At 42.9% G+C, this 15,000-nt stretch overlaps 2 protein-coding genes across 2 annotated transcripts in view; one reads left to right on the top strand and one right to left on the bottom strand.

Annotated features, from left to right (window-relative positions):
* tdp1 (tyrosyl-DNA phosphodiesterase 1) overlaps window positions 1-11,800 on the bottom strand; it is a 39,088-nt gene extending 27,288 nt beyond the window's left edge. The window contains exons 1-8 of the mRNA XM_062523574.1: window positions 11,588-11,800; window positions 10,447-11,098; window positions 9,750-9,793; window positions 9,341-9,396; window positions 8,890-8,986; window positions 8,488-8,522; window positions 6,080-6,172; window positions 1,030-1,200 (exon numbers count right to left, since the gene is read on the bottom strand). Of these exons, the coding sequence (XP_062379558.1) occupies window positions 1,030-1,200; window positions 6,080-6,172; window positions 8,488-8,522; window positions 8,890-8,986; window positions 9,341-9,396; window positions 9,750-9,793; window positions 10,447-11,098 (1,148 nt within the window). The 5' untranslated portion in view covers window positions 11,588-11,800. The remainder of the gene's footprint in view (window positions 1-1,029; window positions 1,201-6,079; window positions 6,173-8,487; window positions 8,523-8,889; window positions 8,987-9,340; window positions 9,397-9,749; window positions 9,794-10,446; window positions 11,099-11,587) is intronic.
* Window positions 11,801-12,194: 394 nt separating this feature from the next.
* Window positions 12,195-15,000, top strand: part of efcab11 (EF-hand calcium binding domain 11) — a 70,610-nt gene continuing 67,804 nt past the window's right edge. The window contains exons 1-3 of the mRNA XM_062523278.1: window positions 12,195-12,295; window positions 12,689-12,784; window positions 12,979-13,027. Of these exons, the coding sequence (XP_062379262.1) occupies window positions 12,224-12,295; window positions 12,689-12,784; window positions 12,979-13,027 (217 nt within the window). The 5' untranslated portion in view covers window positions 12,195-12,223. The remainder of the gene's footprint in view (window positions 12,296-12,688; window positions 12,785-12,978; window positions 13,028-15,000) is intronic.

Below are 15,000 nucleotides of genomic sequence, written 5' to 3'. Positions count from 1 at the left end.
ACACACACATATATATATAGACTCTCTCTTTCTCTCTCTCTCTCACACACACACACACACACACTCAGACACACACACACACACACATAGATGCTCTCTCTCACACAAACACACACAGACAGACACACATCACACACCACTCAACCTCTTGGAGAAGATGTGTGAAACATCAATTATTAACTTTGCTCATCTAGACAACACACACACATACACAGTACACATACACAACACATACACACAAGCTCTCAGAGAAGATGTATTTCACAGCAATGATTAACTTTCCAGCCAAAACACACACACACACACACACACACACACACACACATACACACACACGAGGATGGAAGATAGGTAGGTGTAAAATCAAAAGCTGTTCTGGCTGCCTTAACTATGTTTATGTTCTGGAAATGAGTTTCACACAATCCTGCCATTTTTGTCCCATTTTCCATTTGTCTCTGCTATGATTACCACCATTAATTTCACATAGTACATGCTGGGTCCATCAAATATTCCTAAAAAGCTACCACCGTAATTTCCAGACTATTAGCCGTGGCTTATACATAGATTTTGCAAAATTTCTTCAGCCAAGAGGTTAATACAGGGGGGCAGTTAATATGGTTTAATATAGTGTTGACTCTTTTAACTTGCATAAAACACTGTCCTGCGGCTTATACATAATGCGGCTTATATGCGGGAAATTACTGTATGGGTATATTCCACAAACCAAACCAAACCAAAAACTGGGGGTATATCAGTGTATATCATCACACACACGCACAACAGACGTACACACTCTCTCTTTCTCTGTTTGTGTGTGAGTCTCTCACACATCATACTCTTATGCATTTATGTAGGCGCATGTAGGAGAGCACGCACGCACGCAAGCACGCACGCACGCGCGCACACGCAAAAGCACACAGGTCAACAGCCAGAACTAGGTGTGCGTGTGTGTGTGTGTGTGTGTGTGTGTGTGTGTGTGTGTAGAGCGGGCAGTGTGGAGGCGTTCTCCTGCAGGGGTCCTAGTCCTACCTGGTGTCTGAGAGGTCGTGTTCTCTGATGCGCTGCATCCACTCGCTGAGCTCCGGGGCCCTGTAGGCCTGCAGGTACTCCAGCAGGTCCCTCTTGAAGAACGTCGGAGACTCCCCTGCAGTCTCGGGGCTCCCCTCGGGCAAGACGGGGTACAGAGGGCTCATCCACATCCTGTCAACACACACACATACACACGCAAGCACGCACACACACATACACACACACACACACACACTTCATTTACATACAGTTGAGAACAAAATTATTCATACTCCTGGCAAATATTGATTTCATGTTTAATTTAATGTTTCTCTTGATCAATATTTTTTGTTCGGTCTGAAAATGACACTGCCACATGCCAAAAGGTTGCAAGACAGACAAAGAAGCGTTTTGTTCATCTTTTTAAAAACATTTTTATGAAAAATGGTGTGTCCAAAACTATTCATACCCTTTTTAGATAATCAATGGAAACATCTTTATTTGCCATCATCACAGCTCTCAAAATGGTTCTTAAAATACACACCAAGCCTCTCCATGTCTCCACAATGATTGTAGATCGCATCTTTTTAGCAGCAGTCCGAGTTTTTAGGCAGGAACGATTCTTTGCCATCACTCTGGCCTTGTGCACACTTTTCTGACGGACTGTGGTCTGGACTAATGGTCCAATGCCGCCTATTGAGGCCGGTTTCGCGGCAGACAGTCTGATCTTTTCCTCCAGAATCTTAATGCAGCCCCTTGTTTTAGTGTTACCATTTACTTTCCGAAGGTCACCAGGTCCCACTGGTTGAAAAAAACACCCCAACAGAATAATTTTCTCATCGCCAGCACTTGATATGGACATGGCGTCTTTGGGATTTAAAGCAACACTAAAGCACTTTTACTCTTTTGCACGCACGCTATTTGTTTATCCACCAAATAACGATGTCCACAGACAAGGTAGAATATGTTGCATGATTTTATGACAGTATGATGTATTGCGACATCAAAGCAAGTCAAATTTGTGGTTTCTGAGATCTAACCACAGGTACGCTACCCGATCTGGTAAAGTTACATAGTGCGGTTATAGCCGATAGAGGGCCGCGAAGTGAATGCAGAAGTGCTGTTCACCCTGTTACGAGTTGATGAACCGCTGAAATTATTTTGGAAACATTATGTTAAGGTACGAAAAACTCTTTAATGTTGCTTTAATTGTGTAATAATTTTTAATGTCGATCTCAGGCCATGTCCCTGAGTCAAAACAAAATCTAGCGAAGGCTAAATTCTTCATCCAGGTGTGCCCTCATGAGTCATCAAGGTTAAGCTGAATTGTGCATGTTTGGAGAGGAGTGATCCATGATGACCAAGTGGCTCATTTTGGGATGGGGTGAACATTTCATTTTCGGGCAATATTGTTAACTGAAATGGCATCATGAGAAAAAAAGGAGGAAATCAAGATTCTGATGGAAAACCTCAGGCACTGGGCAGGGGACCTTTAAGCAAGACAATGATCTGAAACATCCAAGTGGAAAATAAATGGTGAGACACAAGACACAATCAAGACCTCAATCCATAACAAAGAGAGCACAAAGCCAGAGTGATGGCAAATAATAATCTCTGCCTCAAAACGATGTGAGACTCAAAACAATGTGTCACAGGAATTCATATGTCAACAGACATTTAACATGTATACTCTTTAGAATGGAGAAAAAAGAGTCTCAAATGCCTCATGCTTATCAGGAAAATGAAATTGAAATAATGAAAAAAGAAAAAGGAATTTTTTCAGCAGGATATTTGCACAGATATTTGGAATATTTTCCATGTTATTATTTTCATCATCATTTATTGTTTTCGGCCGGGGGAAAAAAGCGTCCATATTACGTCTGCCGTGTAACAGTGAAGGCTAGCCTGTGTAAGGTCCATATTATGTCTGTGTAACAGTGAGGTCCATATTATGTCTGTGTAACAGTGAGGTCCATATTATGTCTGTGTAACAGTGAATCCCAGGCTGTGTAAGGTCCATATTATGTCTGTGTAACAGTGAATCCCAGCCTGTGTAAGGTCCATATTATGTCTGTGTAACAGTGAATCCCAGCCTGTGTAAGGTCCATATTATGTCTGTGTAACAGTGAATGCCAGCCTGTGTCTGATCTGAGCTAATGAATCCAGCAGGGGCCGGAGTCCAGTCAGCACAGCAGCGGATGAGAGGAGAGCAGGGACGAGGAGGTGGAGCACCCGGGGTCTAATCTCATTCATTGAGCATCATCTCATAGCCCTTTTTAATGTTTACCAGATGAGCTGTGTGTGTGTGTGTGTGTGTGTGTGTGTGTGTGTGTGTGTGTGTGTGTGTGTGTGTGAGAGAGAGAGTCTGTGTATGTGTGTGTGTGTGTGTGTGTGTCTGTATGTGTTGTGTGTGTTTGTGTGAGTCTGTGTGAGTCTGTGTGTGTCTGTGTGTGTTTGTGTGAGTCTGTGTGTGTTTGTGTGAGTCTGTGTGAGTCTGTGTGTGTGTGTGTGTGTGTGTGTGTGTGTGTGATGGGAGGTTGCCCCACAGGAAACACACTAAGAGAAAATAATGGAACATAAGAGCTTCATGCTCAACAAACATATTCCCCCCTCACCCTCTTCTACAGTGCGAATGATTATGCATCTGTGGGGCATTGTTATGAGTTCTGAGTTATGAAGCGTGTGTGTGTGTGTGTGTGTGTATGTGTGTGTGTGTGTGTGTGTGTGGGGGGGGGGGGGCGGGCAATACCATCACGATGATATAACAAAAGATGATCCTGTACTGAAGTGATGGAAACTGAAAAGAAAGACTCTCTCTCTGTCTGTGTGTGTGTGTGTGTCTGATGAGACAACCTTTGAGACTTCCGTGACACTAAAGGTTGTTGCCAGTATATCAATGAATAGAGAGCAATGCTACAAAGGGGCTGCTCTGTGTGTGTGCGTGTGTATGTGTGTGTCTCTGTGTGTGTGTGTGTGTGTGTGTGTGTGTGTGTGTGTGTGTGTGTGTGTGTGTGTGTGTGTCTCTCTGTGTGTGTGTGTGTGTGTGTGTGTGTGTGTGTGTGTGTGTGTGTGTGTGTGTGTGTGTGTGTGTTTCTCGGTTTCTCTCTGTGTGTTGTACTCATTATTCACAATCACAGACTCCTTCATCACACTTCCGCACGACTGCTGTGCCCGGGAAGACTGTGACATGCTGCTCAGACTGTGATCTTTATTGTGGTCCACCACTGTCTCTAAGGAGATCCAAAATTAGCATTCAGAATTATTCCCAGCGTATATTCGGTTTGGTGTCGCCAGCTGCGTTAGGCACTTATTAGGTCCTTTGATGAGTGTGCAGCATGGGGAGAAGTCGTTTCAATTACCTTCACCTGACCACAGATATCTAAAACCTATTCTGGTCTCATTACCTATTGTTTGCCTTTTTTTTCTTCATTGAGACACCATAGGAAATCAAAAATGAGAAGTTAATCCAGCGTGATCTCCTTCCAGTGAATAAGGCTGACAGTATGAGTGTTTAAGTCTCTGATGCGCCAGTATATTTGAGATAAATTTGCTTCTTTTCAATTTCCTGTATGTCGTCATGGTAACCACCAAATAAAGTGCAAAACGCACAGCGTCTGAATGCGCAAAACACCATTTCTGGATAGGAAGACCAAAAAACAAATTGCAAACCAGCTCATTCTACCGGTAACTCTCAGGCAAGGACTCATCCAAGGGACAGTGACAAGACTCGTAAAAAAAGAAGACGCTCGCTGAAGACAGCATAGGTGAAACGCATCCGTCTTGACATGTTTTCATATTAGTTAAATGTGAGTTATAGCTTGCAAGTGCGTTAACTTTTTTGTTTATCTAGTGTTTCCTAGTTTACGCATCCAAAAGCGTATCTTTCATGCGGAGTTGAGCGCACCTACAGTATTTCTGGCCTAAAACAGGAAGGAGGGTATTGGGGAACCCATGCCGTGTGAGCTCTGGCTGCTCTATATTCTGCAAGCTCTCCATATTTTTATCTGATGGCCTGTCAGACTAGTCATCACAAGGCTTGTCACAATATCCCCCCCCCGCTTCTGTTTTATATAAGTGATATTTGTGGTATTTTATTTAGCCTTTATTTCATAAGGGCAGTGAGAAGTGGACAGGAAATGACAGGGAGAGAGAGATGGGGAGAGGGGGGGTTTAGGAAATGACCTCTGGTTGACGCTCATCAGTCTACTTTTTTTCCCCTCCCTCAGTGGTTCCTCGAATGAGTAGCCTGGTGTGCTGCGTTCCTACAACAGTTTTGGATCTGCCAAGAGGAGTCCAAAGACTTATCTGTTCAGCTCACACTTAATTAATTAAGTTATGGTTTGTATGTTTATGGTATTTGTTTATTATATGTATGTAATGTATACATTATATATTTTACATTGTACTGTAATTATTGTTATTGCTACTATTTTGTCAATGGACATTTTCATCATCATTGACCATTGCCGTAACCGTCTATCTTACACAGACAATATGAGAAAATAAAGGTCAGTACAAAGAGTACATAAATCCTAGTGATCTATTTGAGATTATCTGTATCACTTGTCGCATGTCAATCACAATATATATGTGACCCTGCAAGGCAAAACCAGTCGCTTTGCGCTTGATGCTATGTTGAGAAAACCCACGATAAACAAACGTACGGGCTAGAATGTTAATTTAACGTTTTCGCACTTAATTCGACAGTATACAGTCTACACCTTCATATCGTGAACAAATTTCAAGAAAAAACACAAGCTTCGACCCCGTGAAGATTCAACACATTAGCAGTCATTCCCGTTGTCCACGCCGCTTAAAAAGGTGATATTCTCCTCTTCTGGCATGTTGTGACAGGAGAACCATGGTAACTTGCGGTTAATGGTTATCTTAGCGATAGTTTATGCAATACCCTCGATATACTTATCGTTGGAAAGCTTAAGTTTATGGCCGTTCATGTGTGTACGTTTTCTCCCTGGCTACATCTCTTGTAGCATGTGATACAGATCACAGGTGCAACAGCTGCCCCCCCACCACCCCCACCACACACACACACACCCGAGATGTCACTCACCCCTGAGTCTTCTGGTACCAGTCGGCTCGGATCATGTTGGAGGTCAGGATGACGACTCGAAACCCTTCCACATACCAGAGCAGCATCATCTTCCTGAAAAAAACACATTTCACACTGAGCTTCTAAAGAAACTCTACAACAAAACAGTGTTCTGGACACAACCCTGTTGAGTTTTACTGGCCTAACAGGCCTTTTCGTGTCTGGATGGACAAACAACCAACCATCACCACACAACAGTCCCAACTATCTGATAAAGCTGACACAGCAAAGGATTATGATGACATAATGACTTTGAGGCATCAGAAGCTATCGACACTAGGAGTGGTACTGGAAAAGATATATTAGATTATATACAAAACATATATTTTTTCCCCTTAAACTGTCTGCTTCTATTATCACACCATCATCTTTCCATTTTGATGGCCCTATTTCCTAGTGCCTGGAAACTGACCCATGTGACATGTGTGCTTTGCACAGCGGGTGTGATAAGAGAGGATTTAAATAATTACTTTCCATTTCCAAATTACCCTCAAATATTAAGTCCACAACAACTACAAGAGTTTAGACCAAACCACAGCACTGTCTCAAACTTCTTCGCTCAAGGCCCTGGACACAGTCGATCACCCTGACCTTTGATTCATTACTGTAATATTCTGTGTCCTACCATACATGTCCTGTAATAGCACTGTGTCCTATATGATAAGGTAGCTTGGTCATCTTTAGCAGAAAAGAGAAATAGACATGGGTACTTATTTATCTAAAAAAGTATTGTCGGGAAGTTACCATGTTATGTTTAAAATATGCTTGTTTGGAATTCTGGTCTCTCTCAGACCAGATCAAATGACTGTATGATGCTCAAGATCCCTCACATTAATTCCGAGCTGGGAATTATAGACTGGGAAATCAGCCTTTTGCCACAATGCCCCTACTTCCTGGAATAATCTTCAACGCACTGTATAAACAAACTCTCCACTCTCCTATGGTCAATTCAGATTTGCAATCACAGTTGGGTTGTGCGAGAAAGAGGGTGGATGTGTGTGTGTGTGTGTGTGTGTGTGTGTGTGTGGGGGGGGGGGGGGGGGTTGTTGCTGGTTGCTGTAGTAGAGTTGGTGGTGGTGTGGGGCATGAAGCACATCTGTTGCTTATAAGAGATCCTGCTGCTGCCTCCGTGCTCTGCCCCTTGCATTAAACATGCAGAACATGAAAGGACAAGACTAGAGAGAGAGAGAGAGAGAGGGAGAGAGAGAGGGAGAGGGAGAGAGAGAGAGAGAGAGAGAGAGAGAGAGAGAGAGAGAGAGAGAGAAAAGGCAGCAGTGGACTGGTAAGTCATTAATATGCCATCATGCTGTGGCTCTTCTGCACCTTTACCCTAAACCACAGCACACAGCAAACCCAATGCTTGTTGATCTTAAGTGCCAAGCAGAATACTAATGACACTGAGGGGGGGTCCCAGTACCCCCGAAGTAGGTTGACCCCACCAGTGCTTCCAATGAGATAACATCTCCTGTGCTAACTCAATGCATCGTGATTAGGCCTTTTTTTGTGCCGTCATTAAGTGGAGACGCACCTGGCTACATGGAAAGTGTGTGTGTCTGTGTGTGTGTGTACGTGCGAGCGCGTGTGTGAGAGAGATCAGAGAAGTTGAGATAATTACCGTCAGGCGGCAATTACAACATCAGAAAAACACGATAAAAAAAACAAAAAACATCCTCACTCTTCTTAATATTCAAAAGCCTCATTATGGAAGTCTATGACAAACTGGTACTGATACAGCCGTCCATCTCGAGGCGCTTTTCAACACTAGCTGTTGCCAGGAGTGAGCATGATTACATAAATCAGATCAAATATACACCAAAACCACAGCATTGTCCAATCAATATTATTGTTACAAGCAATGTTAGGATATAGGACCTGTTACTTGCAGTCGTCTACTGTAGCTGTCCGGTGAGTGTCTACCCTAAAAAAAACCTCCAGTGTTCATAGTTGTAGTTCTGTGAACAAAAATGGTTACTGGGACCGAGTCGTAAAAAAATCTTAGCCAATCAAAACTTTATGTTAGCAGCAAAGACCGGAGGAGTGTAATTTGATTGGCGGTTGAGCTCAAATATCAACCGTTTGCAAAACTGAAACTGAATTATGGACTGCATCCTTAACTTCAAGATGGCTGCCATTTCTGTAGCTTATCTAATAATGGGATACGCCTCATGTCATTATAACCAATTTCTATGAATATTTTGCACTACTTGTTTTATATGAAAACCAGAAATCAAACATATTTGATTCACTTCAGCAGAGGACAAACAGTCATTCAATCGGAGCAACGGCCTTGTAATGTCACAAAAAATATAGCATTTAAGTACAAGATGATGTACATGTTTAATACTCTGAGAGAGGAAAAGAACACTTACGTGTGGTGTGTGCCAAAGGCAATATCCAGTTTCGCCTGTCGGATCCAAGACACCCAAGTCAATTTCATTTCATTAGGCAAAAGCATATTTCGGAATCCCATTAACTTTGCTCATTTTACAAGGAGGCATTTTATTTCTCACAATTATCTTTGCATCAAGCAGAGGTAATTCATGAATCTAGAGCAGTGTGGGTTTCCCTAAGGATTTGCCTTCACAGGCCTGTTACACATCTCATTCATGAGATTTTTAAACCCCACAAACACACCGAGAACCTGGCCCTTTGTTTCCCCCTAGTGGACGCACATGCATACTGCAAGCCTGCCTACAGGTGGCAGAGTGAATATTTGTATTTGCTCATGTAATTATTGCCTTCCTGAAACAGATTGGCTAATAGTACTCCACCTGGCAGAAGCGGACGTGGGCATATGGCTGGGCCTGCTGGATTAAGCGGGCTTTGGACTCTCGCTTCTCGCCATGAACAATCAAGACAGGCTTATCCCTGAGAACACAAACAGATGAGCGTGTGTGGGTGTGTGAGTATATATTTCTCTCTCTCTCTTTCTTGCTCTGTCTGTGTGTGTGTGTGTGTGTGTGTGTGTGTGTGTGTGTGTGTGTGTGTGTGTGTGTGTGTGTGTGTGTGTGTGTGTGTGTGTGTGTGTGTGTGTGTGTGTGTGTGTGTGTGTGTGTGTTAAGCATGAAAGAGCATCACTTTACTCAGAGGGCAGCTTGCCACGGATACCATAACAACAACAACAAAAAGATATGAATGCAATGCTAAGTGTTCTTTGCTTGTAGGACAAATTCCTTGCTGATGTTACGTGAGGCAATCAGAAATGGCGGAAGCTGTTTTTACCTGAATTCCGGAGGGTACTGTTCCACCATCCAGGGGATATCAAAGCAGTAGTTGAACTATAGAATTAAATTACAAAAAGAAATGCATTGATGTGTAGACACATCAAAGGCAACATCTCTTTTTTCCTCTCCCACACAAAGACACAGACACAGACACACACACACACACACACACACACACACACACACACACACACACAGACACACAGAGACACACACAGACACACACAGACACACACAGACACACACAGAGACACACAGAGACACACACACACACACACACACACACACACACACACACACACACACACACACACACACACACACACACACACACACACACACACACACACACACACACACACACACACACACACACACACACACTGAATTAGTAAGCAGCACTGTACCTGCACAGATTCTTTCAGAGTTCCAAACATGGGGGAGAGAATTTCTAGATAAAACAGATAAAACAACCAAACAACATTACATGACAATGTCTGGCTACTACCTAGTGTACTACATCACATGATGATACAACATGTCTACTGCCCAATGCACTACAGTACATCATATGGTACAGCCTTACATTCAAGTGTACTACACTAAATCACACAGCCTGTCTACTGCATACTAGTGTACGACATCACATGATACAGTCTTACTGTCAAGTATTCTACATCACATGATACAGCCTTACTGTCAAGTATTCTACATCACATGATACAGCCTTACAGTCAAGTATTCTACATCACATGATACAGCCTTACAGTCAAGTATTCTACATCACATGATACAGCCTGCTGCCTTACAGTCAAGTATTCTACATCACATGATACAGCCTTACAGTCAAGTATTCTACATCACATGATACAGCCTTACTGTCAAGTGTTCTACATCACATCATACAGCCTTACTGTTGAGTATTCTCATAGACTGTTGTGTATATATATGCTTACTGGTGTGCCTCTGGTGGGTGGACATGCTAACTGGTTAGTGCACATGTTAACTGGTGTACCTCTGATGTGGACATGCTAACTGGTGAGTGGACATGTTAACTGGTGTGTGGACATGCTAACTGGTGTGTGGACATGCTAACTGGTGTACCTTTGATGTGGATGGCTCCCGTGTTGTACTTCTTGTCCAGCCCCACCACTTTGTTCAGGTAGAAGCGGTAGGTCTCCGCCTCCTCATCGATGCTGGTCTCGAAGTAGTCCACGGGCTCGTCGATGTAGTACGTACGGCCGTGGGGGCTGGGAGGCCGGTCGACCTCCTTCTTCACTCGTTTGGGGCTAGGCTGTTTTTTGGGCTGTGTCTTCTGTCCAGACGGGATGACCCGGTCCTTGTGTTTGTTGTCCTTGTTGTCGTTGTCGTCGTCGTCATCGTCGCTGCTTGACAAGGCCCAGCCAGCCTCCTCCGTCTCCCTCTTCCTCTTGGCGGCAGGCGAGGGGTTGTTGTTCTCATACTTCACCGGCTGCTGCTGGTTGGCATGAGCCATCTGCCGGGCCTCCGAGCCCATGGCCAGGGATGAGGGCTTCTCCTCTTTCTTCACCGGTAAGGACGGTTCTGATTTGACATCAGGCTTGTCTGTGTTTGACTGGAAGAACCTAGCAATCTTCCTTGTTGCAGGTTCAGTCTTTCTTGTGTCTTGCTGAGGCGTTTCTACTCTCTCTGTCTTGATGTTGTTTGAGCGGGGAGGCACGTCATCGTCGTCATCACTACTGGAAACAGTCCACTTTCCATGTGCACTCTGAGACATCTCTAAACAAGAAGAAAAATATTCACTAAACACACACGCATCCCTTATCAAAAAGTCATAAAGGATTCAGGAATCAGACTTTGGATTTTTATTGGACAATCCTAAATATTATAGCACTGTTGCTATTGGAATCCTATAGGATTTTGTTTCCAAAATCTGATTGGAATCCGACTTATTAATAAGGGATATAATCAGACAAAAATATTTTAGTGAAAAAGTGATCAATTATGGTGAGAGAGACATAAGAACCTCCAACAGTATTTTTACAAAGATCATCCAGAATTTGACCTTTGACCCTAAATCTCAGCAATCCAACAGCATAACAGTAAGATCATCATGGTCATGCATGAAACTTGAGATCTATAGGCTACTGTTGCTTTGTCAAACTTACTGTTGTCAAAATTGTACCTGCTAACCCCCTAGTTTGCGTGCATATATTATTTGCTGTTACATAACACTGAGGCATGACATAAAGACATTCCAACTTACTTTGGCGGCGGGAATACTGATTTACTATTGGCTAGTAGAAGTATGCACCTTCAATGCTCATGAAAGATAGCGATAGTTATGTGCATGCATCGTTATTCAAGCCAGAAAAAGATCCGCAATAATACAATGCATCTTAGATGTAAGCTTGCAATTTGTTTCAGTCGAACACAATGCTCATGTGTGTGGCATGTGTTCAAAGGCTACTTTGTTATGTTTCTCGTTTTAGCATAGGATGTAACAATATTATTCTTCCCCGGAAAACATTGACCCCGCAGCTACTGGTCCTACCTAACGTGTCAAAGCACGTAATGTATCGTCTGACAAATGAGTGGCCATGTGTTAAAATATATTTAATCTGCAGCAATATGTAACGGTAATTTTGCCATTCATAAACATAAATAAAAACGACACAAACGTGTTGACATCTCCTGCGCCTTTAAACAAACGCATCCAAGTAGCGCGGAATAACAAACCAATCGCAAGCACGGATAGTTCAGACCGGTCTTTTTAGGAAAAAACTGTAACCAATCAGGCCAAGAGACAGAGTTCCCATGTCAACGTTTGGCATCGACACACATTTTTGGCACACTGCAGGTTGTTCCCGACGTTTGTGAGCTCTTTTTGCGCCGACCTGAAATGTTTTCCTATATTAATTCGTATAAACCCAACAGAAAAATAACGGATGTGGATACAAAACGTTTTGTGGAGGTAACTTACTCGACTTGCATAATGTCTGCTAGGCCTACATTTATTTGTGTTTGCGCTGTCTGCTAGGGAACCTCTCCAAAACAAATCCAGGTGCATGGCTTTGATAGTCTGGCTATCACCATACTAAACTACTCTACTAAACCAAACTAAATATGTTAAGGAATCCAATTCGCCTGCAGAGCAGGCAGGGTTTCCCCAACTTATGGCTTTGATAAAAGGAGAGGCAATCAAACACTACTCATGGTGAACTAGGATGTGAAAGTAGAATAGGGATTATATTGTTATCTTTACAGTTTGGAGAAAGGTTTGCTGAAGAGTGAAATGAAAAGAGAAATGAACAAGACTTTCAACAGATTTTCCTTATCTTATGAGAAGTGTCTCCCCTGTTGTCAGATTTTCCAACGCTGTGATGTGGACAAAAAAGGTTACTTGAACAGAGAGGACATGAAGATGGCCGTTGTCATGCTGTTTGGATACAAGCCATCAAAGGTGAACTTCGTTTAAAACTTTATTTTCGAAGTAATGGACAAACGGAATCCCAGATAGTTATTGTGCATGTCATTTTTTGTCACTAGGGGGCGTTGTTGCTCAATTTTAAAGATGATGAGTAAAAATGTGTTGATCTTCCATTTACAATGTATTGTTTTTCTATGTTAATGCCTTTACTGTCATCCCTTTAACAGTCTGAGACAAATCTCTTAATGACCAACTACACTTCCACAAACTTGCCAGGTAAGAATGCTCCAATCAGCTATTAAAATGATTTCATTGACTGTTTAGTGTCACCCCACATCTTGTATGCCTACAGTATGTCCACTTTCCATAGTCATTCCTATAAGTACCATGATTGGAATTTGATTTCATGACTATACAATTGGAATTTATTTTATTTTCTATTGTGTTATGCTGAATATATTCATTTAGTAGGCTATACTTGTCTTGGCTCTTATGATTATTTGATTTTAAAAATAGGAAAAAAAAACAACAACAACATTCTATTGAGGGAGAGATTAAAAGAGGGCTTAAAGCTGTGATCTGTGGACCGTCCGACAGCACGCTTTCGCCTTGCATCAGAAAACGCACATAATGCACCCACTTCATCTGCTCGGACAGAACTCACTTTGTCTCTCCTGACATAAATATCCTGAAGGAGTGCTGTGTACACACGGCTCAGCGGCAGCAGCAGTGTAGTGTAATGCAGCCAGGGAACTGACCCACTGCCCACTGCCCACTGCCTCACAGTGCAGTGCACTCATGTATACGCTGTACACACACATGCATGCCTGGAGCATAGGCATTTGCCCACTCTCATTCACAGCTTCACTATACATTATAATATGCCCCAAACACTGAATTGGACATAACACGTATTCAAATGCAGAGCACTGTAGTAGACAACATCCACTGTAGGCCCTAGTTTAAATGTCAGGCGAATGAGTGCCAAAGTCCAAAGTCTAGCTAAAGCTAGTTTAATATTGATATAAAATGTATTAGCTAATGTCATACCTTTGAGCAGCATCCTAAGCACAGACATCAGTGGGGTTAGCTCAGCGCTCCTCTTCAGGCATCAGACCCTGGTGGGTCGAAACGTTGCATGTGTTTTTAATAAACCTTGTCGGTTTTGGAGTCTCCAGTGTGCGGACATCTACTTTCTTTTATCACTACTACACATTTTTTGTGTCCTGCACCTGGCCCCATTGAGGTGGGATGTGCATGCACCTACTTTACCTTAGCTCAGCGCTCTCACACACCACACGATAGCTTTAGTTCATGCACAAGACACTTTGTTCATTAATTGACTTTGCACTTTGCTCCGTTATTTAAATGTGGGTCCTCTGTGCGATTTGTCCATACAGTGCATGCAGTACAACCTGTTTGCATGCTCATTATGGAGTCTCTGTGATCACTAAATGGGCCTACAGTTACACTCTCACACAGATTACAGCGCGGTATTTATCCTCCAGTTGGTCTCCTCGCAGGGGAGGAAGCTGTTTACACCCACTAATGGTTTCATCGATGCTGTTTTGGCGGCTTCAGCAGTTTCACTTCATATACATTGTTACTAGGCTATGTGGCGACAAGTATTCCTGAGCTTGAGTTGTGCTATTTAATAAATGGATTGAAAACGTAATCAGATTTGCTAACCTGGACTAATGCCTGTTTCTAAGAAATGATGTGTGTGCCGCCATCCACAGCCACACTTATTTTTTATTATCAAATTACAGGGTCTCTCCATTTGAAGTGCAGTGAATGGCCTTGTAAATGAACATTGTGATGGTCCTTATTGAGGTGTTAGAGCTGGGCTGTTCTCAGCGATAAGCTCCATGGCAACAGTAGTAATGTTGCGTTGCGCATTTCCCTCATTTTTTTCCCTTTTTTTTTTTTTTTTTTTCTTGAGGTGGTGAGAGAGAAAAAAAAATCTTGTCTTATTTTCTCCAAAATGAGATGCAATGCTGCGTGTGAAAGGAGGCTTGACTTAGATTTTTGTGTAATCGTTTTACGCAGCGCTGGTAATTACAGAGGCCTGACAAAAGGCAGTAAATAATTTCTGGCATGGAAGACGGCGAGTGTCGCGGGCCCTCTGACAGACAGACAGACACGAGCGCTGGAGAAGACAAGGAGGTGGGGGTGGGCGTGGGTCGGGTGGGGTGGGGTGGGGTGGAGGGGTTGCCAGTTGGCGGGACCTTATATGTATATATATATAT

Source organism: Sardina pilchardus, chromosome 20 (genome assembly GCF_963854185.1).
Source record: "Sardina pilchardus chromosome 20, fSarPil1.1, whole genome shotgun sequence".
NCBI classification, from domain to species: Eukaryota; Metazoa; Chordata; class Actinopteri; order Clupeiformes; family Clupeidae; genus Sardina; species Sardina pilchardus.
The sequence above is the reverse complement of the archived record's forward strand: the minus strand, read 5'-3'. Positions and strand labels throughout refer to the sequence as shown.